This window comes from Schistosoma mansoni, chromosome 4 (assembly GCF_000237925.1).
Source record: "Schistosoma mansoni strain Puerto Rico chromosome 4, complete genome".
Classification (NCBI taxonomy): Eukaryota; Metazoa; Platyhelminthes; class Trematoda; order Strigeidida; family Schistosomatidae; genus Schistosoma; species Schistosoma mansoni.
In genome coordinates this window covers 19,115,010-19,142,592 of record NC_031498.1, presented here as the reverse complement: position 1 = coordinate 19,142,592, position 27,583 = coordinate 19,115,010, and the positions used below count along the sequence as shown (strand labels likewise).

Genomic DNA, 27,583 nt, shown 5'->3' with positions numbered 1-27,583 from the left:
AAATATCTCTTATTGTTATTATTATTATTATTATTATTATTATTAGTCTCAAATAGGACGAAACGCGCATTCTGGATTCCACTGCTAGCCACTATCCATCTTTGCTTACAATGCTTGTGAAATTAAGCTATATCGAAGTAATACTCACAGTATCCACGTATGCCAATAAGAGACTGACCAATTGCAGTCCTAACAAATCGATGGGAAGATTCAAACAAATAATACTAAGTGAATTTTAACTTCACCCGATTGCACAAGCAAGTGGCTATCAAGACTCAGTAGCCGAGTGGATAACGCGATGGTGTTTGAAGCGAGCGGTACTGGAGTCGAGTCCTAGAGTAAACATCATCTCTGAGATCCAGGTACATCCAGCTGACGAGTCCCAAACAGGACGAAACGCGCGTCCTGGACTCCACTGCTAGCCACTATCCATCTTTGCTTACAATATTATCATTATTATTATTCGTTGATGTATCTTTTTAGATTTCAATAACTAACATCTTGCATAAGTTCAAAGACCTCTTATCTATATATTTTTGATTAGTCATTTATTTATGTTATATCGCCTTATCGAATCTGTTTGTAAAAGTCACTCGTGAAAAACCAAATTTGTGTGTTAAAAAAAATGACTGTGCAAACAATAAGATAAAGTACAATAGAAACAAAGGACTATACACTAAATCAAGGTTCAGTAACCTCGGTAATATTAAATAAGTCATTTTGATTATCTATTTATTAGTATAAATGAGTTGCAAGTAATTTTTCACTAGGGTAATCGAGCTTTCAATGTAATTTGTCGTTTCGTTCACTTTAGTTTGAGTGCGTAAACTTGGGGAAGCAGTGATAAGTAAGTCCGTTTGAGCTTAAATTATATCAGCTCTGGTAAAGATATTAACCTGCAAACATTGACTAACGGAGAAAACTATGTCTAACTACCTTTTATATTTTAAATGGACTAAAACATGCAGATACTCTCAATTATTACTATTAACTATTATCTATGTAGTAAAAGAGCACCTATCTACTCAACTGTATAAAATCTTAAGCTATACCTAAAAATGAAATATCAGTCAGATGAAGACCTATATTTTAATTGGCAAGGAAATCATATTTCTTCGTTTATTAAGTTTAAATTTACGTGAATTAAATGTAAATATTAATTGAGATGAATAAAATCTTGTATAGCTAAATTATTAAGATGAACTAGAGAAGAAGAGTCAAACGAGAAGAATGCAGTAAATGCTTAAAATTGAAAAAAACTGAACAACAACAAATAATCTAAAGGTTAAGTTCTCGCTATGAGAATTGAAGGTCCTGGGTTCGATCTTTAGTGTTTTCATGGATGAACAATGCTGAAGCATCTCATACTAGGACGAATCATCTATCTAGTCTTTTCAAACTTTTAATGGTCGTCTAACTTAGGTTGGTTTGTGATGTCCATAACAAATAGTCAGTCAATACTAGAGTAATATTGAATGACATGAGAAGATAGATAGTTCTTTTATCAATGTGTACTAAATTTATAATGCTATTTTTTTTATTGAGAGGTATTAAGAATCAGTCGATAAATACAGATCTTCAAATGACTAATCAATACTTTAACTTATTTCCATCACACTTCTAACCTTTAAAGTAGTGAATAAACAGGAATAAAATTATCAGTCTCTTATTTGGTGCTCACAGTTAACTCTTTAATAAAAAAAACGATATCAACGTTGATGAAATATGGATTCTATTTATTTCCGATATATTTTGTTGAAAAATCACGTTGCTACAAGGTAGATAGTAAACATTGAATACGAAATATATTTAAGCTATGTACATGTCAGACATGCTAATGTTGCATGGCAGACAAGCAAATAAAAGATTCAGTGACTGTATAAAGCAATGGAGTTTCGGTAACACTGATTCATAGAATAGCAAGGTGACTCAGTCTTTGTAAGTTGTATAAGAAGTACAGTAATTGAATAGACATAACGTACTAAATACATACATGTATAAAACATGGTCAACGTTATACGTGAGCAATTGAGATGGTCAAACACATAGGTGACAGAACAAATGGGAAATTAGAATAATTGATCTGTCCAAACGTTAGAATAAATCACGTAAACAATACTAATTTCTACACTTTAGATACATGTGCTTCTTGTATGGACAATTTTAGAATTGTTTTTTGTAATATCTCAATTAATGGAAAGATCTTATGTGAGACCCTTCTTTTATGTAAGGATCACTAACTGAATATAACAACATTCCACTTCAGTTTTGGACTGTTTCTGGGACTCGATACCGTGGACACAAGCGACAGCTGTTTTAATTTAACAGCTGAGCATGTGATACTCTGGGTTTTGAAGTGATTTCAATTCAATTTCAGCAACATTAAGAGGATAAAAACTAACTATGATATAGATGTATCCTTGTAATGAATCATAGGTAAGACCTGTGAATTTTATTCAGCTGTTAGCTATCCAAAAGTAGATGTATGCTTTATTTTATTCAGTAGCAATGACTTTTCATTAAAACTTCGAAGTTCAACAATGTTAGTGGTCAGATGGCACTTTACTGATAAATTTGGGTTAGAAACGTGTTATCGTGTTAGGAGACTTGAAGTTTCTGAGTTATATCCAATGTGTGATCATTGGTACTTACTTTACTTAATCCTTTTACCATTTGTGGAACATAGTCTACCGGCAAGGATTCTCCAACCTGTTTAGTCCTGGGCTCTGCAATCCCGTCCTTCCATTCTTTTGATGTCTACATCCAATTCTCGGTGCAATGTACTCTTAGGTCTGCATCTTTTCCCTTCGACTTTAAGATTCCAAGTTAGGACTTGTCTCAGGATGCAGTTTGATGAATTCCTCAGTGTATGTCCGATCCACTTCCTACATCTCCTCAAATAGAAGCTAGTTTTTTCTCTTCCACAGTAGGTTGCTGCTAATAGTGTCTGACCCACAGATCTAGAGTATATTACGGGGATAGTTGTATATAAATACCTCTACCTTTCAGATGACGGTTGTAGTAATTCTTGAAGTTTCAGATCCGTACAATAGAACTGTCTAGACGTTCGTATTGAAAATACTGATTTGGGTGTTGGCTGACAGTTTTTTTACTTTTATATGTTCTTCAATTATACGAATGCTGCTGTTGCTTTGCTAATATGTGCCTTCACATCTGCATCAGATCCTCCCTGTTTATCAGTGATACTCTTCAGGTACATAAAGGTAAACCTCTTCCATAGGTGCTTATTGTTTTAAGAGTCTCACATTAAAAAAGCGATAGCTATTCACCTATGCAGGATTTTTATGAGTTACCTATCTGATGTCAGTGTGTAGTACATAAATGACCAACGAATTAAACAATCTATACAAGATTCTCATGAAAGTAATCCAACCAACATTCTCAAAATTATATCGTATGTCTTTTTTAAAAGAATAGAAAACAACTACTCCATCTGTTTCTTTCATTTTCTTTTTGTTCCAGTCGCCTTTTTTCACTTCTTTTTTTTGTTGTTGAAACAGATGGACTCATATCATATTCAACTAGGATGGTCAGATGGTTACAGTAATTATCTAAAATGAAAAAAGTCTCATCAAACACCACTGTATTATAAGACAATTTATTTATTAAATTTCTGTCGCATGCCATTTGTTGAGTGTTTTAATTGTTCTAGTCACCTTGACAACAATTATTTTTATCAAGTATTAGTAATTATATTGAAATTAAGCATACAGATGAGAACTGAGATTACATGCTTATGTAAAATATTATAAAAGGTCACCTATTGGAAAAATTGATGCTCTATATAACTGACAAAAACGACAGATTTCCTTACCCTTCCTCCATGAGTTTATCAAATAGAACTTGGACAATTTCTCATTGAATTAAAACGAAACTGAAGTTTGAGAATTGATTCCAGATGTTTCTTATTAATTATTAACAATAAATGAAATAAATTAGAATAGCTGAAGTCAACCTTCATCAGGATATTTAATTAAGTAATCAATACAATGAAGTCAGGGGAGTTATTAGAATAAGGTTTCACTTATATTTAGATGTCGGTAGAACTATTCCTTATTGTCTGTTTTCAAAAGAGAATATAAGGGTTCAATAACAATATAAAACTGCGTAGAGTTCGTACACGGATTCGAACTTAATACCTGATTTGGACTTAAAAATTCTAGGACCAAAAAGAATAACTTCTTAAATATGTGGTATTATTATGAAATATCAAATAAACACTAAACATTTACAAACGTCAGATTGGTGAGGTCTTGAAACATCCCTAACCTAGTCAATTGCACAATTAGAAGAACGATAAGTGAAGAATGAAAAATATTCTATAGAGAAAAAGACATAAGATAATAATAAACGATGGTGATAGTTGGTACATTTTATATATTCGATATAACCTCATTGATTAAGAGTAAGATAACCCTTTTATGAACTAAGATAGACATACAGGTTACCTTACTTTAAATTCATTCCAATAGTTTTCTTAGTAAGTTACATAAACAGTGAAAACATAAACACCCAGTCTTTTGTATTCAAATGATACAAATCTATTCAATTGTGACTGATTCATCGAATATTCCATTCTTCTGTTCGGTTATCATCAAGTTCATAAATCATGTGGTGAAAACGCTTTGTCATTCAGATATCTTCGATACTACCAGAAGGCTGCAATATCATTAATTGAAAAGTGTAGACTATTAGGATCTAAATTAGAAGCTGGAAATTGTTACGATCAAACAGTAACTTAAGAAACGGATGCCAAACTCAATTTTGTGAGAATTACACTGCAGATGGAATAGCTGCATATTGTCTTTCGGTTTTCATTGATTTCCTGTATTTTAAAAATGTGTAGATATCTTAAAACTACTTATTAGTAGCACAGTTCTGAAACGATATTTATGGTTAAGAGAACCTCACTTTGCTTCTAGTAAACGGGACTAGACTATATTGATTAAGATATATCTAAACGATATGAAAACCTGTATCTTTAAATGCTTAAGTCTTGCGTACTGCTTCGTATCTCAGAATTTTTAAACATATATAACTATTACTAGTCATCTTTTGGATCATATAGTTACTTTGATATTTAGCGTCAGTTGGCAATTTTTTATTTAAAACATGAAACTTTTTACGCAGTAGGCCACCAAGAAATGCACTAGACAAAGTGAGGTTATGGCAAAATTAAGAGGTGTGAGAGACGACGTTTATATAATAAATAAATGAAAGTTGTATTTATTCAAGAAGACAATGAAATGAGATTTCGTACAAGGCATATCTTAAATTTATAAGGAATTTGATAAAAGAACTACAATAACAATGCCACAAGCTTCTGTTCTGAGTCATGTTTAATAACATTTTGAACCATTGAGTTGTAGGGTTTCGAGGACCCCAACTAGGGAGTCACAGTGTGGATCGTCATTTCATTGTAAAGCATCACGTAAATTACTGACCACTTTACTTCTCCTTTCACTCAGTCCTAGTATCAAAAAATAATATGTTATATAAAAGCCACTGAAACATCATTCGTAAAATATGTACAAACCAGGAGATATAGAACGCATATATATATATATATATAGGAAGATGTTTCAAGTGTTTTTACTATCTTATACAGAATTTTGGAGCCTTAGAGATACTGCCTCAATAGGAATATTGATCATAACAATCGACTCTTCATATGAGGATTAAGAATTTACTGTACTGAATAATAATCAACTATTATTCACCAGATTTCTAAATCCCTATTTTACCACAATATTTCATTGACAAACTTAAAAATATGCGTGAGCTGTATAAAAGGATTTTGGTCCATAGATCTGCAGTAATATATAAATCTACAAAATAAATATCTTTATAAGTCTTCGATATTGATCTCAAAAGTTTTACTGGACACATCCCTACCTGAAGGTGCTCGGTCAAGCATCCTTATCAAAACACACTTAAGTATGTCGTACTGTGAATCTCTCACGATAAATAGTCAGCTTAAACTCTATACACATCGACCATTGTCCAAATATATCTTCACATCCCTTCATTCTCGAATTGTGTTATAACTGGTTTTTAGCAATGTTGACATTTTTGTGAGGTGTTGAATGATAATAGGTACACAAACACAGTTTTATTTACAATAATTAAATAGAGTACGGTGACTTCATTCTATAGTAACAGAGCCTTGATTATATGTTCATGAATAAATTCTTTCCTTGTTCTCTGATTCTTATTTCTAATCAGTTGAAGCTAACGGATTAGTCCTTATCAGCATATCGGGTCCTTGAGAAAATTTAGCGATTCGGCATTGACTTTGTTTTAATACATTTTGTTAATACTTCTTGCAGTGATCTAGGATTGTGAATGCATAATTTGAAGTTGGCTTGATGAATGGAGAGTTTATTCTTAGTCAAGGACAATACCACCTAATGGGATTCATTTGTTTCTAACCGAATAATTCAATTTGCGGTGAAAAATGAGTTCAAGATTTTGTTCTTTCACATCACCAGTTATGTTTAAGAACTGTCCTAGTTATCTAGAACGGAAAAAGTTTAAAATATTTATCAGTCACTGAAGCATTTAACCCCCCTTGTTGATATTCAAGGATCTGAAACAGTGAATTACAGGCTTGAAGTTCCCTATGATTACCAACACTAGAGTCTAAGTAGATCCAACTGACAAGTTCACAGTAGAATAGAAACAAATGATGAAATGATCCACAAACCACTGAACAAATATAGTCACACTTAATTATTAATGATAAAAAAGTATCGGATAAACTATTGAGGTTTAAAATTTTATTACCGGATATCAATAATCACTGATAGATTTTAAAAGATGGTATACATTCTGGATGACTGATATTCGTAAAGCAAACAATAATTTATTTTCATCGATTACAAAATGAAATGTGTTTACTAAATGTTTATGATAATTTTCAATAATTCCCATATATGCATACTTTTTATTAGTGTAACTTCATTATAATTCAAATACGTAGAGTTTATACTTAACTAAATTCTGATCAACATTAATGATTGAAATATTATAACAAATTACCGAATAATAAGTACTGTTAGAAGAGATAATCCGTTACTCAAATAAGTTATTAGTGAATACCGGTTCAGTGGTCTAGTGATTAAGCGCTAGGGAGCGAGACTGATAGATCATGGGTTGGAATCTCGCGAGGCGGGATCTTGGATGCGCACTGCTGAGGAGTCCAACAATAAGACGAAACGACCTTCCACTGCTTCCAAGTTTTTCATGGTGGTCTAGCTTTAATTGACTCATGATTTCCACAAAATAAACCCTTCTGATAAAACAACAATAATCCAAAGTCTACTAATAATTCTTATCAATCATTTAAAACATGACATATCAAAATTATTGATCACAATATTCTGTTATTTAATCAATGATTAGTAATCAGGATTTTTTTTGAGTATTAGCTACTTGGGATATCTACTCCTCAGTTTATTGATTACTTTTAATAAATCAATAATTTATTCTGTTTCGTTTAAATTCATTATGTTACATATATTTGACACGTGTATATTGAAACCTTCCATCTCTAATTGAGTAATAATCACTGTTCCTTTTTGTGATCATAAGTTTATCGATCTGACTGATTAATGCTCATCAGTGATGAATTATTTATATAAACTTTATATTCATTATATTCAGAAGAGACTAACGAATATAGTAAGTTCATATTATTGAAATATGGAAAGAAATAATACTGAGAATATTCCAAAAGCTATAGATGATACTAATCAAGCAATTAATTGTTATATACCGAATCGAAAACAATTAGATGATCTTCAAAAAGAATTAGAGAAGTATACAAGAGTTACACAAAATGAAACATACAAAGATTTTTATTTCAATGATGATAACTTTAGGAATACAGTTTTAAAACATTTATCATTTGAACAATCAAGTTATGTTGTTGATAGAAATACAATGATCGAATTAAAGAATCAAAATAATCTGGAAAATTCTGAAATCTGTTATTCAATTATGAATGGTTATCCTTTATCATCTTTCAAGCTTAATTTCTCAGAGCTAAGTTATTCACAGAAATATGATAATGAAAATTGTATAATACCATCAAAAGGTCGACATTATAAAACAGAATTGTGTAAACGTTATTTAAACAGTTCTAATGGAGATTGTAGTTATGGTAATAAGTGTCAGTTTGCTCATGGAATTAATGAACTTAGATTTGCTCCACGTCATCCACGGTATAAAACTGAAATATGTTATAGTTATCACGTTTTTGGAACATGTAACTATGGGAAGAGATGTGATTTTATTCATGATGAACCATTGGAAAAGTTGATCCTTATTCGATTACAGAATCAATTATTTCAAGCTTATCGGAAAAGTCATCCACATGTACAAGAAGTTCGTTTGATCGAGTTATTAGGATTACAAGAAGATAATTTGGAGAGTTTAAAAATATTATCATCAGCGTTATACGATGAAAAAACGTTTCATAGTAATGATGATAACTTTTCTGTCATTACCAACAGCGAGCTCTAATATTTATGAAGGACTTTTCGTAATAGAGACAGATGTTTCATGGGTAGATTGTTATACTTGCTTACCTATATTTACCTTAAACTTAATATGTGCAGTTTTTCTTGTTTTAACCATCATTTTCATAGAACAAATTTTCATTTGTATGAGTAATATATTTAAAATTTATTTTCTAAGATTATGTACAATGCTTTTACTGAAATAATAATTTGGTAATTAATAATATATTGATGTTACGCAATAACCATTAGTCTACTCTTTTAAAAATGACTAGCATTATACGAATGAAATGGCGTTGTAGATTTAATCAGCTTAAAATCACCGTTCATCATGGTATGCTTTTGCACAACAAATTCGAAGTATTTAGGAAGAGCTGGAGGTGCAGAGTCAGCAATGGACACTTTAGATCCATTTCGAGCAAAAAGTCCAGTTAGTTTGAATATTATTAATTTAAACCAGAACATGATAGGAATAATCACACGGATTCAGCAGATGTGTTTGTTTTCATTTAAAAGTCTCCCAATAAACTGTGTACCTGGGTCACTAAAAGTGAAATAGTTGTATATTTACTTACTTACCTACGCCTGTTACTCCCAATGGAGCATAGGCCGCCGACCAGCATTCTCCAACCCATTCTGTCCTGTGCCTTCCTTTCTAGTTCTATCCAAGTTTTGTTCATTCTTTTCATGTCTGTCTCCATTTCTCAGCGCAATGTGTTCTTTGGTCTTCCTCTTCTGCTTCGGCCTTCAGGATTCCATGTGAGGGCTTGCCTTGTGACGCAGTTAACTGCTTTCCTCAATGTGTGTCCTATCCACTTCCAGTGCTTCTTCCCAATTTCTTCCTCCGCTGGAGTCTGGTTTGTTCTCTCCCACAGTAGAATGTTTCTGATAGTGTCTGGCCAACGGATACGAAGTATCTTGCGTCGACAACTGTTAATAAATACTTGTATGTTCTGGATGATAGCTTTCGTAGTTCTCCAGGTCTCCGCCCCATATAGTAGAACTGTCTTGACATTTTTATTGAAAATTCTGAACTTGGTGTTGGTTGACAATTGTTCTGAGTTCCAAGTGTTCTTTAGTTGTAAATATACTGCTCTTACTTTGCCGATCCGCGTTTTCACATCTGCATCAGATCCACCATGTTCATCAGTGATGCTGCCCAGATATGTGAAGGTTTTCACATCCTCCAAAGCTTCTCCGTCAAGTGTAATTCGATTGGTGCATGCTGTATTGTATCGGAGAAACTTGCTTTTCCCTTTGTTTATATTGAGACACACTGCTGCTGAGGCTACTGCGACACTGGTCATCTTCTCCTGCATTTGTTGTTGCATGTGTGATAAAAGAGCCAGATCATCTGCGAAGTCAAAATCGTCCAGCTGCATCCTAGCTGTCCACTGTATCCCGTGCTTCCCTTCAGATGTTGATGTCTTCATGATTCAGTCGATCACCAGGAGAAAATGAAAGTATGAGAGTGAGCAACCTTGCCTGACACCGGTCTTTACCTCGAACGAGTCAGTGAGTTGTCATCCATGAACGATTTGGCAGTTTAATCCATCATAGGAAATCCGTATGATACTGACTATCTTCTCAGGCACGCCGTAGTGATGATGAAGACTCAATGGTGTTGTCCTGTCCACGCTATCAAATGCTTTCTCCTAGTCAATGAAGTTGATGTAGAGTGATGAATTCCGTTCAATTGATTGTTCCACAATGATCCGTGGTGTTGCGATTTGGTCTGTACACGATCGATCCTTACGAAATCCAGCTTGTTGGTTTCGAAGTTGGGTGTCTATGGAGTCCTTCATCCTGTTGAAGAATTTTCCTGGTATTGAGAGAAGAGTGTTGCCCCTGTAGTTATCACACTTGCTGGGATCGCCTTTCTTTAGTTTCTTGATAAAAAGTCCTTCTTTCCAGTCTGTTAGTACTTGTTCTTCATCCCTAATCTTACTGAAGAGAATGTGGAGTATCTTTGCAGTTGCTACTACATCTGCTTTGAGTGCCTCTGCTGGAATGTTGTCTGGTCTCGCTGCTTTGCCACTCTTGATTTGTCTGATGGCCATGCTGATCTCTTCAATTGTTGGAGGGCCAACATCGATTGGGAGGTCCGTGGGTGCTGCTCCGATGTTGGGTGGGTTCAGTGGAGCTGGTCGATTCAAGAGTTCTTTGAAGTGTTTTACCCACCTGTTTCGTTGTTCTTCGGTGTTGGTGATTACTTTGCCTTCCTTGCTTTTCACTGGTCGTTCTAGTTTACGGTAATTTCCAGCGAGTTTCTTTGTTGTATCATACAATTGTCTGTTTCCTTCTCTTGCAGCCTTTTCTGCTGTCATTGCTAAATCTTCCACATATTTACGTTTGTCGGTTCTGATGCTCCTCTTCACTTGCTTGTTTATTTCTGTGTATTCGGCTTGTGCCTTGGCTTTTTCTGCTCCTATTCGGCTAGTATTGATTGCTGTCTTCTTGTTCCTCCTTTCTTCAATCTTATCTAGTGCACCAACAGTGATTCATTCCTTTTGATGGTGCTTCTTGTGGCCCAGAACCTCCTGACATGTTGAAATGATTTCCTCTTTTATTCCTTTCCAGTTGCTCTCCCTAATAGTTCTCTCTCCATTGAGTAGATCATGAAAGATCTGGAACCTGTTGCTGAGGGCTATCTTGAATTTGTTGAGTTTATCAGTATCCCGAAGAAAAGCCTATTAAGCTTTTGTAATCTTGTACACCTCGCTGTCCAGTGCTTCTTAAGTTTTAATTTCATTTTGGTGACCAGCAAATGATGAACTGATGCTATATCAGCTCCTCTCCTGGTTCTCACATCCTCCATCGTCTTCCTGAACTTTTCGTTGATGCAGATATGGTCAATTAGGTTCTGTCTAGTCCGGTGAAGTCCGTGTGGTTTTTTTGAATGCGTTTATGTGGGAATATAGTGCTACCTGTGACCAGTTTGTTGAAGGCACATAGGTTTGCAAATCTCTCACCATTATCGTTCCTTTCGCCCAACCCATATCGTCTCATGACGTCTTCGTATCCAGTGTTATCAATTGCAACCTTGGCATTTAAATCTCCCATCAGAATGGTCAGGTCCTTTGTTGGGCACTTCTAGACTGCAGCCTATTGTAGAATTGGTCTTTAACGTCTTCATTGTAGTCGTTGGTAGGCGCATAGCATTGGATGACGTTCATTGTAATGCCCTCTTTCTTTGTTTTGAAGGAGGCTTTGATGATCCCTGGTCCATGAGATTCCCATCCAATAAAGGCATTTTGTGCTTTTCTGGACAGCATCAATGCAACTCCTTGTGTATGTGGGGCATTTTCTTCTTTATGACCGGAGTATAACAGAAGTTCCCCTGAAGATAGTCTTCGTTGTTCAACCTGCGTCCAATGTGTTCACTGATCCAAGCACCCCCGGGTTGTATTTCCTCATTTCTGCAGCAATTTGGAAGACTCTTCCGGTCTCCCACATTGTCCGGACGTTCGATGTACCTATAAAAATTGTTGTTCTAGTTGTTAGAAGGTGCATCGGCCTCATGACTTCCGAAGAAACTCGGCTTTCATCATGAGACGTCATAATTATTCCTTCTACTCCCAGGTCAGAGTTTAAATGGTTTGAACAATTTTTTCTGGTTAGCGTTTTTTGGCGAGTTGGTTTTCTACGGGATGGGGTCTCTAACTCCATGCCCAACCCTCCTCCTTTACCCGGGCTTGGGACCGGCAGTAACCCCCGGAGGAGCTACTGGCGGAGTTAGTTGGATATTTGGTTCATGCTATTTCAACTTACCACAAAGGGAGTATGGATAAGTCAGGCTTTACTTGTCACTGGTTTTATTATGGTCTGACTTCGTCGAGGGCAGACTGCTTTTAAATCAGTCTCGATCTAATGTTCCACGATTTCAAATTTGGTCGATACACAACACAGCGCTACTAGAACTATCTAATGTTTCACGACTGATACAGATGAACTACATCAGTCAGCACTTTACACCGAAATCTCAGCAAATCATCTTCATGTTAGTTATTACTGAATAAATGAATTTATTTTCTCACAATAATTCAAGGAATGACCTTTTTGAATAGAGAATTTTCTCTCAAGGATTTTATATGGTCACTTAATGCTTCATTTTTAATTACTGGTTTTAAAAAGATATGTCTTAATCATAAATCTTTAACGTCCACTACACAATGGTACACTTCAATAAGGACGAGGACAGAAAGGTCAATTTAATAATAATAATAATAATAATAATAATAGCAATAATAATAATAATGGTAGTAGTAATAGTAATAATGATAAAATATTTATTCTGGTATTCGCTACAGTGTTTGACAGAATATCACAGAACTATATTGGGTTATTTAACTGTCACGAGATTCCTACAAGTTTCCAAATAACGAAAGTAATAAAATAACATTATTAATATATTAACTGACTGAATATAATAAATCAAGAACGATCATCGAAGCAGTAAATATCAGTAAAACTATGGGAAGGAAAAATAACTAGTGGTTCGATTTGAAATGAGTTATTGGATACGGAGTATAGATCCAGGAGATAGAATATATGAAGATATTAAACTCAATCAAGATTAATTAATTGTAATAAAAGCGTGATTATATATGAAATAAATTAATATCTATTTGCCTAAAAATAAATTGTTTGGTTAACGTTTGAAACGATAATCTTATATATAAAGTTAACGAACCATGTTCCGGGTCATATTTTTTTAACAACCCATCGGAATGAAAATATAATGAGATAAAGGTAACAAGGGTACTGAGTTTCGTTAGTGAATAGCCACAACCTTAGGAAAGAAGTGATTGGTGACAAAAAGTTGTTAGATGCGTTATATTGTACAGCAAAGTATAGATTGCTTAATTTTTTTTTATATTTACATAATAATTACGTCAAAAATTACTCTTATGGTGATCGCTCTTGATTTAGTTAGTTTATATATTGGAGACATTATTGCATTATATTCTTAGACCTCCCAATTGGAAGGTGTCATCATAAAATACCGTTAGGCTACTTTTGGTACAAATAATTGACATTAAGTTTGTAGAACGAAACCAAATACCTATAAACTGTAGTACACAAGGTGGTAACGATTCAACCATTTACAAGGTAAAAAGCGTGATCCAGAACTATTATTTTGGGAAAAGTCTGCACTTGTCACTGACTTGATAGTGAAGATGACAAGTAGTGTCAACAGAAGCCTACCGACTGAGAAAACTGAAAAATCACTAGGCAGAAGCGGAAAATTCAATAATCCATACAGTCGTTAACTGTTGGTCGGTAAACACCGTAACAAGTTGCAGTAACGTTTATTTTCCTAAATCGTGAATTTAGCGCTACTTTCCAGTTATCGACTCAATTTATTCTTCAATCATACTTAATATTACTTCTTACCGTGCTTTTCATCTGGTTAATCTCTTGTTGCACTAATTCGAGACCTGAAATGATATACATTTAAGCCAAGTTCCACATTGACTATGACAAACTTAAGGCCTTATCACACGGGTTCCTTTCTTTTTCAAAGGCACAGATGTATTATGGTGACTGAATTACCTATCTCTGGTAAGTTGAATGAACCGTAAACATTTTCTTTCAAGGTAGATATTGGATTGTAATTACGCCCACAAACCTCTAAATTCCAAAAACTGGTCTAATACAGTAACCACGTACAAGTTCTTGTGCACAGATTTGATGTATATCATGTCAAAACTAGTGATAATGGGAGGTAACCCAAATTAATGTAAGCAGAGCGGAGTTTGAACCTACACCCAGTACTCGAGAGCGAAGGTGTATATGCAGTACGTAATACAATACCCATGTTATTTTTTCCAAAATTGGTTATATGATTAGACGTTTATGAAAAGTCTAAAGTGTATATTATCATAACTGAGAGGAAAACAGGACTACAATGTCTCAAAATTACAAGTAAATGATTTACTGAAGTCCACTCAAACATGAACCAAATCTTTCTGTCTCCTTCAGTATGAGCAGGATGATAATAAAAATTGGTTTCCATCCTAGCCACATAAGTTAACCAATAGACGTACTAAACAATACAGTTACTCCAAAAAACATAGATGTTTTTGAAATAATAACTCTATACTTTAAAAGCATGTTTATGAAAATTTGTATTCCGTAAAAATCATTTACATGATATACTGCCATGAACTGAAAAATAACCGGAAAGTCGTTTCGTCCTGGTTTTGAACACTGCAAGAATGCTTTCCAACGGTTCTATATTCTATTAAATCAATGTTGTGAAGCGAAAATACCGTTCAGCTACTGGGTAGAGATCCAATGACTTTTACTATTTGATTCTTCAGATAGGCGCATAACATAATTCTTATTTGATATCACCAGCCAGTGACCATTTTATTTCTGAACCGACTGAGTTCAAGAAGTACAACTTCAAACTGGAACTATGATACAAAATTCACAGAACATACCACTACTATCTATCTAGGTAGTTAGTTTTTATCTACCGTTTAGCTTAACTACTAGCATTAATTAAGCATACTCGTTTTTAGTGGAGATTAACGTTATCGCCCATCATTTAACCTAGATTCTTTGGGCAGATCATTTTTTGTTACGCTTGAGTTGATGCAAACTAGCACGAAACAGATGTTTGGTGAGAATGATGTTCGAATTCCGCCATTAGTTGGTGTATACAATAAGTCTACCGCATTATTATAGTTTTTGTTATTTAATCCCATAAAACCATTTCTATGTTCATCGTTAGTTTGGAAATATTAGTCCAGATATATAGAAATGAACTTTTAAAAACGAAGGCTGGATTACAGCTAAGCAATACAACTTATCCAACTAAAAGAGATTTTATTTGCACACACTGTAAATGGTGGAATGCCAAAGGTTCAATTGGTATAATATAACTGTGTTACTCATGAGTAACTAAACTATTTTATCATATAATCTTTCCTCATGTTTTATTGGTCAGTAATAAACCAACTGTTTTCTCGTTACTGATACACCTTTTGTCTGTGCGGATATACTGAACTGTTTATTTTTTACGAGTTTCTGTGCTGAGTTGACTAATTTTGCGAAGCTTATCACCCCGACTGAGAATTATAACTTAAGTTAATGATTATTTATTGTAGGACCATTTCTAATTTGCATATATTCATATATAAATGTTCCGAGCGACCAAAATAGTCTTTTGATTTTGAAAGACTTCAGATATGTTATTCTGGTGAAGCTAACAGCAGAACTAAATTATTCGTGTTACGTACCTAGAAAACGGCACAAATATTGGTGATTCAATAAAACCCCATTGTATTAACTGTAATTAAGAAATTATCTCACAAAAAAATTTGACGCTCGTGTAGCGAAAATCTCTTTGAGTTATAAAACGATTTTGGAATGAAAAGGCTGGTGGTATCTCATGAAACAAATGGAAATTGAATTATTAGCTACTGTATTTCGAACTACAAATTTAATGCAGAATTGTGAGAGCGTGAACTATGAAAGCTAAAGTACAAACTGAGCCATTAAAGTTCTTAGCAAATTTCAAGAGAAGTAAATCTTACATATTCATCATACCCAGCAAACTTTTAACATGGCTCATGATTCCAAAGACATCCCAGGGGCATATACTCTATTCAATTCAAAAGCCTCAGTTATTTTTACAGAAAACAATTATATACCCTGATACCGGTGTGTGAGATCAATGCTATTCTTATAAGGCAGTGATGAAAAATAACAAACGTACATAAAATCACAAATAATACTGTTGGTATGAGAAGACGTCTATAAGTCGGTCAATTTCATGCTCGATAAAACAACACAATGAGTAAGGAATAAAGCAACAAGAAACAACTTAGTTTAGATTCCCCAAGACTTTATAACGATGAGTTTAAGTTTCAACATCGGTATTCAATAGGAACACAGAATATGAATTAAACCACTATTAATAAACGTAAAATTATTAATAAGTATGATGTGTCATTATAAGAACAACAAACTCGTTGACAAATGAATTGATGTGAAAAAGATAAACTACTAAGTGACTAACCCAATAAGATAAAAAACACCAATATAATTCATGAATAGTATTTGATGAGACTGTAAAAAACGGAAAATATCTGAAAGTAAAATAAGCAGTTATACATAAATATTCTGGAATTATATAAATCTTTATATTTAAAGTCGATTGATTAACATATTAACATGTGGATAAAGAGAAAGTAAATTATTATCTACTGATAATGAAATGGATAAATTCGACTTTGTTTTATGTTTTGTTTTCCATAAGTGACGTAAACGTACCCACAAACCAAGAGCCATGTAATCTATGCGCATATCAGATGAAAGGTCAGGTCTCATGAGAGGCTTCCACATTATGTATATTCGTCTGTAATAAGAAAATACGAAAACACCGGAACGTTTTGTATAAGTTCCAAGCAAAACTGATATGTAAATAGGTTTACACAATTCACATGACATCACTGATTGAGACCAAATGACAAGAAAGGGAATGGAAGTATTATGAGCAAATATATTTTACGAGAACCATAGGATTACTGTTACAAAAGCATTGTATTTTGAAATTCATAGTTTCTCGTTCTCGATACTTACGTACAATAAAAACAAGACATAGATAAACTGTTAATATTTACATGAATTCTTTTTATACTGGTACAGCTTAATTCTAAAGATTCTCAAGGTACAAACTGGTGCTTATCTATCCTAAGAAGGGGATCAGTCTTCAATTATGCCACAATCCCGATTGAATGGAAATTTTACCACCTAACTACCCACATAAAACTTAACTCGAAAGCATCTAGCATTATATTGATAATATAGGAAATTAAGTGGTATATGAACTCAAACTTCACTCACCATTCGAATGAAAGTAGTATTTCATATTATATTGCTATCTTGTGACTAACACAGGTTAGAAGTTTATATGCCGTAGTGAACCAAAAAAATATCTGACTCATGTATTCAGAAAGTACTGTAAAACATCAGGAAATTTACACATGACCTCACAGTGATGTTGCTGAAGTAATTGCTGAACAAGTGGTGTTTAGGTGGTCAAGGGCGATAGGCACGAAACCTTGGATATCGGTATTATGCTAGCTGACATAAGCAAACAAACCGTATCTACATTTTAAATAGATTGATGTACTCTCAGAGATCCGAACCTGGGTCATCTAGTGGAGTCGATTTTACTGTTAAACCGTATACGTAACAATACTACATGAAAATTCTATATCTTGAACTAACTGAACTTATTATATTGTATGTAGCCAAAGAGAAATAAATAAAATAAAGTGGATTCATTTAGTACCGAGAATATTGTTATTCTTGTTTTGCTTGTGAGGGAAATTAATCGCATCAACATTTTCTCAAAGAACATCAATTGATTGTTAGTGGCTTTCTTTTGTAAGTCCAGTAACTTAAACCAATGTATCGCAAATCTATATTCTACGTCATTACACCACAATAAATAATTTAGATGTATTTCATGATTATAAAGAACATGGTGGTATGATGACACTTGCCAAATTTTTTCACGACTACGAGACACGAGGCTACCACTATTTTCGACACAATAAGTTGTCAAACTTAGACAGATTTTTGTTCTACGTTAAATGTTTCACAAGCCAACAATCACTTTTTCATGATGTTGCAGAGGGATTCCACCAATTGTATATATAAGGGATATACGACTAACATTTTCAAAAGGGAATTTACAACAGCGGTTAAGAGATACTTATCTTCGGATTCTAGGGTTTAGGACGTCATGTTTTCTGACCTATTTGTTGCATATTAAATATGATGGGTAAGGCATTGTATCTTTTTAAATCTGAGCGATGTGAAAATTCTTTCACTTATTCTCACCTTCCTCACCCAAAGGATAGTCAAAGAGGAAATTGTAACAAAAACAATATAAATTTAATAAGATTACACTGTCCAATTTCTCTTAACACTCTGAATATCTGCTTGTAATAACATTTATGACAAAGTCAAAAAGATTATTACCAACTCTACTAACAGCCCTTGAAGTCAGAAGTAACGCAGATTATCTCAAAACATCAGGAGATAGTAAGGAGGACAATAAAGCAGGAAAGTATATACAAAGCAGTGGGTAAGTAGCCAAATATAGATGTCTATTAATACCTAAGACACATTACCTAGCCACATAAAATCGAGTTTCTATACAGTGAAATATGAGGAAGCTAGGAAGAATTAGACAAAAAGAAGTAGCCACGACAATTAATAACTGCGCTTTATAACAGGATCACAAACATTACAATTTGTCAACAGTTGACTATACAGCAGAAAAAAAGTAAGGCAACCTAAAAGATACCCATCTTCATGGTTCGTTCAAAAACAATTTGCTTAAACGCAGCTAGGGGAGAAGTACAACAGCATGCGTAGTAAAACCAGTGTATGACATGGTGTCGTGGCATGAAAGAAAGCTGAAAAGTGCTAGCTTCTGTTGGTCCTTCACGACTCCCTGGCTGGGGTCCGAGAGATGGTGCAACACAGTGGCTAGAGACGTTATCGGATATGGCTCAGAATAGAAGCCAGCGACGATCCTGCTGCAACCTTCTTTTACTTTCTACATAAAGAGTGGTTCTAACTTTCTTAACTGAAAGTGTCTTCTGGTTGTACATTTTAGTCCGCGTTATCTTTTCATCCTTTCTCTTCCTACTTTCATTATTTTGTGTGGCGCATATGTATCTGGGTGCATCTTTTGTACCAATATATATGTTTAAATAAATAAATATATAAGGTAAGATAAAGAGTGTATACACCTTCGCCATTGTGATCGATTCTGAGCCATGTCATACAGAGTCTCCAACCATTGGTTACGATAGTCACGCGGACCCCAACCAGGTAGTCTGCATCTACTAACATGGCTCAGACTAGAAGTTAGTGACTTCAAGCACTGATGCCACGTTTTGGTTTGGCCGCCCCTAACTCTCTTCCAACCATCCCCTACACTAGTAAGCATAGCGCGTCGTGGTAATCGGTGTTCAGGCATACGTAACACGTGGCCTAACCATCTCAGTCGATGAAGATTCATCACCTCATCAACTGATTTACCATCATTTTCTAATACCCCACGTCTAACCTCACTATTACTTACCCGGTGATCCCAACAGATGCGAGCAATATTTCTAAGGCATCTGTGGTCAAATACTAGTAACTTACGAGTATATTCTACTCTTAATGGCCACGTTTCACAGTCGTAAAGTAGAACAGAACGAACTGCTGCGCAGTATACTCGTCCCTTAATTGATAGACGGATATCTCGTCTTCGCCATAGGTGACGTCAGTCAGCTACAACGTAGGACCAGGCACATTTATGCATCGGTTCAAGTTGTGCGGCTCATATATATCTGGTGCCCCTTTGTATCAATATTTATGTGTTTAAATAAAAAAATGAGTCTTGAGATGACTAGGTAAGTGATCCTCCTATGATTACTATAAAGCTGAAATAAAAACACCAGAAATTCCTGACAAATCATTTACTGAGCAAAGCTGCTGTATCTATGGCTGTGAAACCAAACGTAACGAAGAACGTGAATTGTTGGGTCTAGATAGATAGTGTCAAACCAGTGAATCTTTTATACCCATCGACAACATGGAGATCTTTTGGTAGATAAACAATCAGGTTATAAATAATTGAAGACGTTAAAATTCAGATAAAGATAACAGATGGACTGATAACAAAAACGACCTACTTTGCAAGTAACTAGATAAACAACATTTTACAAGACCAATTAGTCGGTGACCAACTTAATCTATTACGAGCAATCATGACCTGGGGGGGGGGAATCTTTCAAGACAGATTTAGAGATCATACCAAAAATATAAAGATATGTTAGTCAGTACATTCATACTAGTAAATAAATTAAAAGTAGAAGACGCATTGAGACACATCATTTGCACAATTCAATGGAATCAGGGCACTCAAATACCAGTGTATATAAATAAAGTTGTGTTACCTCAATATTTTAGCAGAATTTTTCAAGAATCCTCTCTGCATTAAGCTTTGAGCAAACCATAATTGGGACTTAGCTAGGAGAATAGGCGAGTTAATTTCTAACGCAAGGCTCATTTGAAAGAGTGAGACCGTCCCAGCCAAACTCGCCTACTTGAGTTAGGCAAAAATATCACTTTACCGCATAATCATTGTGATCTCCAAGTGAAGAATATCCACCACCAAGTGTAGAAAGCCATGCCATGGACTCTTCGATTACAATCGCCTTTACCAGACGACTTATAACGATTTTCCACCTTGTACAGAATTATACAGAAAAGTAGCTTACATCGGGTTATCACATAATGTTCGTTGATACTGACGTGGAAGGAATATAGCCGGTACGGTTTTGAGATGCCTGAGGTAGCGAACTAGACAAGCAGCAAAGACCTGATCCATGGAAGCATCGTACAAATACTGAAATTCTAGCAAGCTTAGAGAGAAAACATTTTTCAGTATGTGATATGCATGGATGGAGTGTGTGCTTTGTATTTTTTGAATAGTTAAATCGTGTTTAATTGAGTCACACTGATCATAAAGATAGGTACTAATTAGACCACGTAGCTTACACTCTGGTAGATTTACAATACGAATTGATGTGGCGTAACATACTATCGCAATCATGTGAACGTCAAGGCCAATCCGGATGTATCAAAACCAGTGCAGGTGAGTGTGAATGTACCTATATCTCTGCTTTCAATGATTCAAACGTTTAAAAATTCTTTCGCTTAATGGGTTAGCAAGTCTGGTTTCAAATGGTAACCGTGGTATCTAGTTGGAAAAAGTGGTCAGCGAAACAAAGAGAAGTAGAGGAAGTTGTCAAATAATGCAAATAAGAAAAAACACTACTGTGCCTCGACATTTAATGAAGTGGAATGAGAATTTTACAATATCAACATCAGTCATTGATCAATTTAACTGTAAAAACCTATAAGGAGCATGTGTGCTAACACAAGCTGTGTCTCTCAATTAAAATGTGAAAGTCAGCTTGTGAAAACTTCAATCAAGCGTTCGAAGTATTTTCGTAAGTGAACAAAAACACTGCCAATAATTCTATATCTAATTACTGAGTGTGTCACGGACTATGGAGAAAGACCAGGGTAAAATTGAAATCATTGCAAATTATTTTGGGCCAGTCTCCACTCCAAATCCTCAGCTCAACCCTGGACTAGTCCCAGAAATAATGTCTCATTCCTACTGTTCATTGTGGACTCGAATTGCCACGAGATACCAAAACTATTGGACCTCTAGGATACAGTATCAAGACAACCCATAGAAGAACTTTTTCCATGCGATGATATCATTTACTCAAGCTGTACATTCGTATTTATGGTTCGTAGCAGTAAATAAGTCCCCCAAGCTGAAGGCACTCGGCCACGCGTTCTCACTAGGTCACGAGTGAGTACGTCATCCTATGCATTCCTTCTAAGTACTAGCCAACTTAGATCAAAAGCTTCTGGACATATCAAATATACCTTCGAACCGTTCCATTTCTCACTTCCAATTTGACTTGGTATGCATCCTTCGGTCATAAAGATGTTACGTGTGAAGACGTTGTCAAACTCCAAATACCTGTGGCGTCTTTAATTTAATTTACAAATAAAACGTTCTGTTGAAAGTTAGAAGGACGGTCACACAGTAATATGCATCAAAGATTACTGCTTAGCTATCTAGAATTGAGGAGAAATGATAAGATAAAATTGAATGTTAGAAAGATAATTGTTCACTTAGCGAGTATATTAAAGGTGGAGAATAAATCAAAAACGCCTTGATAATCATCCATAAAATAATTAAGAAGCTCCTCTGAAGTACACAGGTTATTACTTTGGGCTCCTTTTGAAACCAAACGTCCTGACCTTATGGATGATTCTAAAAGACTTGTCCATTAGGGCCATGTTATCACAGTTCACAGTATGCTCTGATATTGAGTTGTTGATTGATTTACATTCCTCTTTTTAAAGCCACATTGGAGATGTGTTTGGAAAGCGCCTGCTTATTATGGCCCACTTGACCTGCTCGACAAGAGCACGTGAATTTATAAGTACACAGTGATATACCTAGATGCGAGAGATCTCCCTTCCCAGAGTTATCAATACTTCGGCTTTTCAAATCTATGAAGTCAGATTCTTTTGGTACAACTAAGTTCTTTATAGTTAACGGAAGCACTGTTGACGACGCTGATACTGTTTGTAAACTATTTAATCAGCACTTCTCGCAATGCTATAACACTGGAACTTAAACCTCTATTAAAACATTTTCAATGTTGGCATCTATACATCTATCCAGAACCGATTTCATATCCACTAACATCAAACAGGCCATAGCTACCCTGAAAAAGTCTTATGAAATACGGTAGTAGAGAATTCCCATTATTCCGTTTTGAAATGTTCTATCTATAGAATATGAAGTCGATCCATCTGTATGTAAAACATCTCTAATCAATTCTAGATTCAAATTGGAATTACGTAGTGATATTGCTAACTTCAGGTACATTAACTTGACATCTGTACTATCAAGAACCATGGGAAAAAATCATCCACAAACAGCTATTACCATATTTGTTTTCAGCTTGCCTGATTAGCCCATCCCAACACGGGTTTATGACTAAACGCTCATGCTTCACATCACACCCGGAATTTTTGGATCAAATTACCCAGCGAAGAGATGTTGATCAGTCAGTGATAATTCTGTACTTCGATTTTAGTAAGGCTTTCGACAGTATCTCACACGAACGTCTTCTAAAATTCTCTTCATTTAGCATACGGAATCCCCTCTTATCTTGGCTCAAATCTTTTTTAGAAGAATGCACTTGAATCGTCCGCTTTGGATCTTGATACTCTAAGCCTGTGAATGTAACCTGTGGGATTGTACAAGGAAGTGTGATTGGACCATTACTCCCTCTCCTTTTCATCAATGACGTATGTTCTCTCTTTCAATATGGTCAGCCTTTCCTTTCCGCCGATGATCTAAAAGTGGTTTATTCATTCCCTTTTTTCACCAAAGAAAGCTTTATTTCAGCGGTAATCCAAGAAGAAATAAACAAGTTGTACAAATGGACTCTTTCGTGGAAGTTGCCACTTAATATTGATAAAACAGGATTTATTCACATTGATCGCTGCCCTAACCTAAATCTGGCTATATACAAACACACATTGAAACGTCTCAACACTGTTCGTGACATGGGTTTGAGATTTAGCAACAGCGTGAACTTTTCCGAGCACATTGCATCTCAAGTATCTAAAACTAGAAAGCTCATTGGATTCACAATGATGGACTGCAATAACACAGAATCGAGATTGTTACCATACAAAAAGTGTATCTTACTCACTCTTTCATCTGATATTTTAGTTCACAGTAATAGCAGGCATAATGACCTGATTGAAACTGAGCCTGTTCACAGAAGGCTCACCAATGCTTTTTTGGGGTGTTCCGAAAACAAAGACAATCAACAAAGATGTCAACAACTCAAACTAGAACCTCTCTGGATCAGGCGTTAAAAACTTATATTCATCTACCGGCTTACTCACGGTATTTCTTACTCTTCGGCATCCACCCCTTCAAAATCTATGGTACCATCCCACAATCTACGCAATAAGGAAGATATTCTAGCGATTCTAAAAGCCCACACAAATTTACGCCTGAATTTTTTTGTTATTCGCTACTCAACCATGTGGGACACTACCGGAGAACCTACGTTACAGTGAAACGGCGACCCGGTTCCGAAAGTTCTCCGATGATTTTCTTTCCAAAAGTGGATTGTGTCACCTATTGAGCATCAATGTGTTTAACAATGATTTATACAAACAAGTTCTGTCATCTATCTAATTGACTGAAAAAACAAAGTGAAACGCTTGAAACTTTTCTCCTTTATTTTCTTTTCTTTCTATTCATTTTAACATCTGAAGTTCGCTTATGTTCATATTTATGATAACTATTATCATGATGATCTGTTCCTCGACACATTAAGTACTCATTTTGTCCCTATTTTCCTCCTAAACATCCAAAGTCTATAACTAGAAACAAATTATCTTATGTTACAATTAAATAAATTAACTTTTCAGATTCATTTTTATCTTCACCACATATATATAACACATACAAATTTATATTTGTTTATCCTTTGCAATTAATTACTACATTTACAGCGTCATTCTAAATTATTATTGCACAAGAGTTTATACTAATATCGAGTTTTCCTCGGCATCCTATTGCATAAATTTACGTGTATTTACCGAAGTGGACCTAACAAAATTTTTTTAACTGATGGTTTACTTCAGAGGTCGATATTATCATGCTTGAACCCTCTGACTAGGTGTTCATCTTTTTTATTTTAGAATTTTGTCTTCCTCTCTTCCTTCTAAAGAAATATTATTTTTAAGTATCCGAAGTTTGTAGATTAGATAATATCTTATGTTATGCTCAAATTAATTTCTCAGACTCGTTTTATCTTCACTATGTGTATATGACTCAAACATATTGATATTTGATTGCCCTTTCCGCCTAATTGAGGATTTCATGGCATTGCATTAAACCATTGCTGTATAAGCACTTATTCTACCAACATACCATGCTTCAGTAATGAGTTATACTCTTGTTTCTTTATGATCTTTTTTATTTTCTTTTTAATGTTCATATGATGGTACATACATAGTCGTTTATCCTTGTTCTGTGACTATTAAAATATTTACGTATTTCACGTTTCCATCATTTCTATTCCTTATTTTCTTCCCTTCCTTCTTTAAAATCAACTCGATATTTTTTTCAATTACACAGAACCCGATTTGTTATTATTATATTATCACTGTAAGATCCAAACCTAGATTCCAATAGGTCTGGATGTGGCCGAGTAACCGAGGAATAGTTTTATACACTCGTGCCCCAATCAAAAGCAGAACAAGGTATTTTGGGCAACACGGTTCTGAATTTCATCATATATACAAATGTACAAATTTACCTAAACGAATATTATCACCCGGTTATTCAACCAACAATTGATACAAAAATATTCAGTCTAAATTACAATAAATAGCAAGGTGATAAGAAATATATGAAAAATTACCGAAAACACAAAAAGGCAAGCGTTATTCTATCCTTTCTGGATAGATCAAGTGAGATTTCGTTTGAGCGGCTATTTTATAACACAAAGTGTTTCAATTTCTGGGAAAGTGCTCCAAATTACAAACAAAAGTGCACGATCCCAGTCAAAATCAAACCGCACAATCAAATAGCGAGCAGCTAACATGGCAGACGCCAGAATAATAGCAATTAAAACAAACTAGATACAGTTCAGTAAAGAACATAGAGACTCAATAAAGAACGATAGTAAAACCAAGAAAATTGAACGTTACAGTCTTAATTAGCATCAAAAATGTTAACAGCATATACAAATAAAGGAAACGTAAGGAAGAAATCACAAGTGTATGCATGGAGGGATTTTCACTTGCAAAATGGATTCAACAATCACTATTATTCCTTTCTTTCTCCCTTCATTTTTTTTATCCAAATATGACAAACGTAATGACAACATGATTGAAACTTTTGTATTATTGCATTTCTGAAGAAACCCGAGATGGTTTCTTCAAAACATCTATGTACCCACGGTAGTATCTCCCAAGTATTCGATGTTCATAAAAAGTTTCTTCTTTAGAAGGTGTTAACAGACATGTTGATGCCCCTGAATATGCAGCAGGTATTTGGAGTTTGACAACACCTTGACCAGTAACACCTACTGTCAATTGTACTCACCTAGTGAAATCAAAAGTCAGAAGCAAGGAGGTTCAAAGATATATTTGATAGGCTATCAATATATCGGGGACCGACCGATCTAAACTGCCTGGCGATCGTAGGGGATGTTGAGCATGGTGTTCCCACTCGTGATCTGGTGTGGATGCCTGACCAAGTGCCTTCAGCTAAGTGAGTCCACTAGAACTAATGTGGTCAGTATCCAATGTCGAACACTTACAGAGCTATTGATTTTGGGGGATTTATTTACCGCTATAGTCCCTCGCGATAACTTTCGGAATGTCACTCAGCCAGTAGACGGTACGTTTGAACAACGAAAATATTATGGCTACCAGTGCTTGCGAGATAGAAAGATAATGAAATCAAGCAAGCTATAGACCTGCTACATACAGGAGCTCAGTAGTGAAATTATTGAGACTATCACAAGTCCAATTTGTCTAATTTTTGATTACGTCTATTACTTTAGTGGCAAAGATAAATGCACTTAATACTGACCTTGAACACGATCTCATAAGCTATTATTATTTTCCTGAAAGCAGATAACTTTTCACGGTTCATGGGACTGTTTCGGAGTAGTTTGTTTTGTTTAGCAAATCTAACGATAGCAGGAAAAATAGAAAAACAGCCATTTTATGTTGGAAATTTAGTGGATAACTTCTATTTAATCTGCAGTAAAACCTTTTATAAGATGAATGGTAATGAACTAATATGAATGCTAGAAACTAGGGTCTTCTCGACATTTACTTAAGTGTAAAGAGGACCTGTTCATATACCATCAGCAATAAGTTAGAGTGAATTTTATGTGCTCTACTTGTAGACTAATACTTGATGGAGTATACTGAAGGTATTTTATGAGTATTTTATTATTTGCACTATATGTAAGCAAACCTCAGCGTACGATTTGTCTTCTAGTACTAAGTTAAGCTGACAGCAACCAAATGTAGTGATAAATAGAAGCAGATGATAATGTATTTGTACAGTGAGCGGTCTTGGACGTATTGGTAGGCTGATATGAATTGTGATCAATGTGTATCAACGCAGCGAAGTACACTTCGCTTATCGAGCATATCGAGCATGCAGATACACATAACTACTACAGAAGTTAAATGTCCACTCCTTTAGTCTTGTCTCACGAAAGTCTAGGGTTAACAGTAAGTCACGGCGTTGAGATCATGGGTCTATGCCATACGGTCGCAGTTAAAGAGCTGAGAACCTCATGGTTGTTGTGACGAATATTTGTTAAGCTGGATACAAACATGTTCACTACAGTGTATATAGCCGT

General features: G+C 34.9%; 2 protein-coding genes across 2 annotated transcripts; one reads left to right on the top strand and one right to left on the bottom strand.

Annotated features, from left to right (window-relative positions):
- Positions 1–7,725: 7,725 nt before the first annotated feature.
- On the top strand, positions 7,726–8,547 carry Smp_087320 (putative zinc finger protein; the record flags this gene model as incomplete). Its single annotated transcript, XM_018797086.1, has 1 exon — positions 7,726–8,547. The coding sequence occupies one exon, from the start codon at positions 7,726–7,728 to the stop codon at positions 8,545–8,547; it is 822 nt and encodes a 273-aa protein (XP_018652163.1).
- An 8,156-nt stretch (positions 8,548–16,703) lies between these two features.
- On the bottom strand, positions 16,704–21,183 carry Smp_087330 (hypothetical protein; the record flags this gene model as incomplete). The annotated part of the gene is made up of 4 exons (XM_018797085.1): positions 16,704–16,914; positions 20,525–20,670; positions 20,702–20,816; positions 20,849–21,183. 4 exons carry the CDS (start codon positions 21,181–21,183, stop codon positions 16,704–16,706), a joined length of 807 nt encoding a protein of 268 aa, XP_018652162.1.
- Between the last annotated feature and the right edge of the window lie 6,400 nt (positions 21,184–27,583).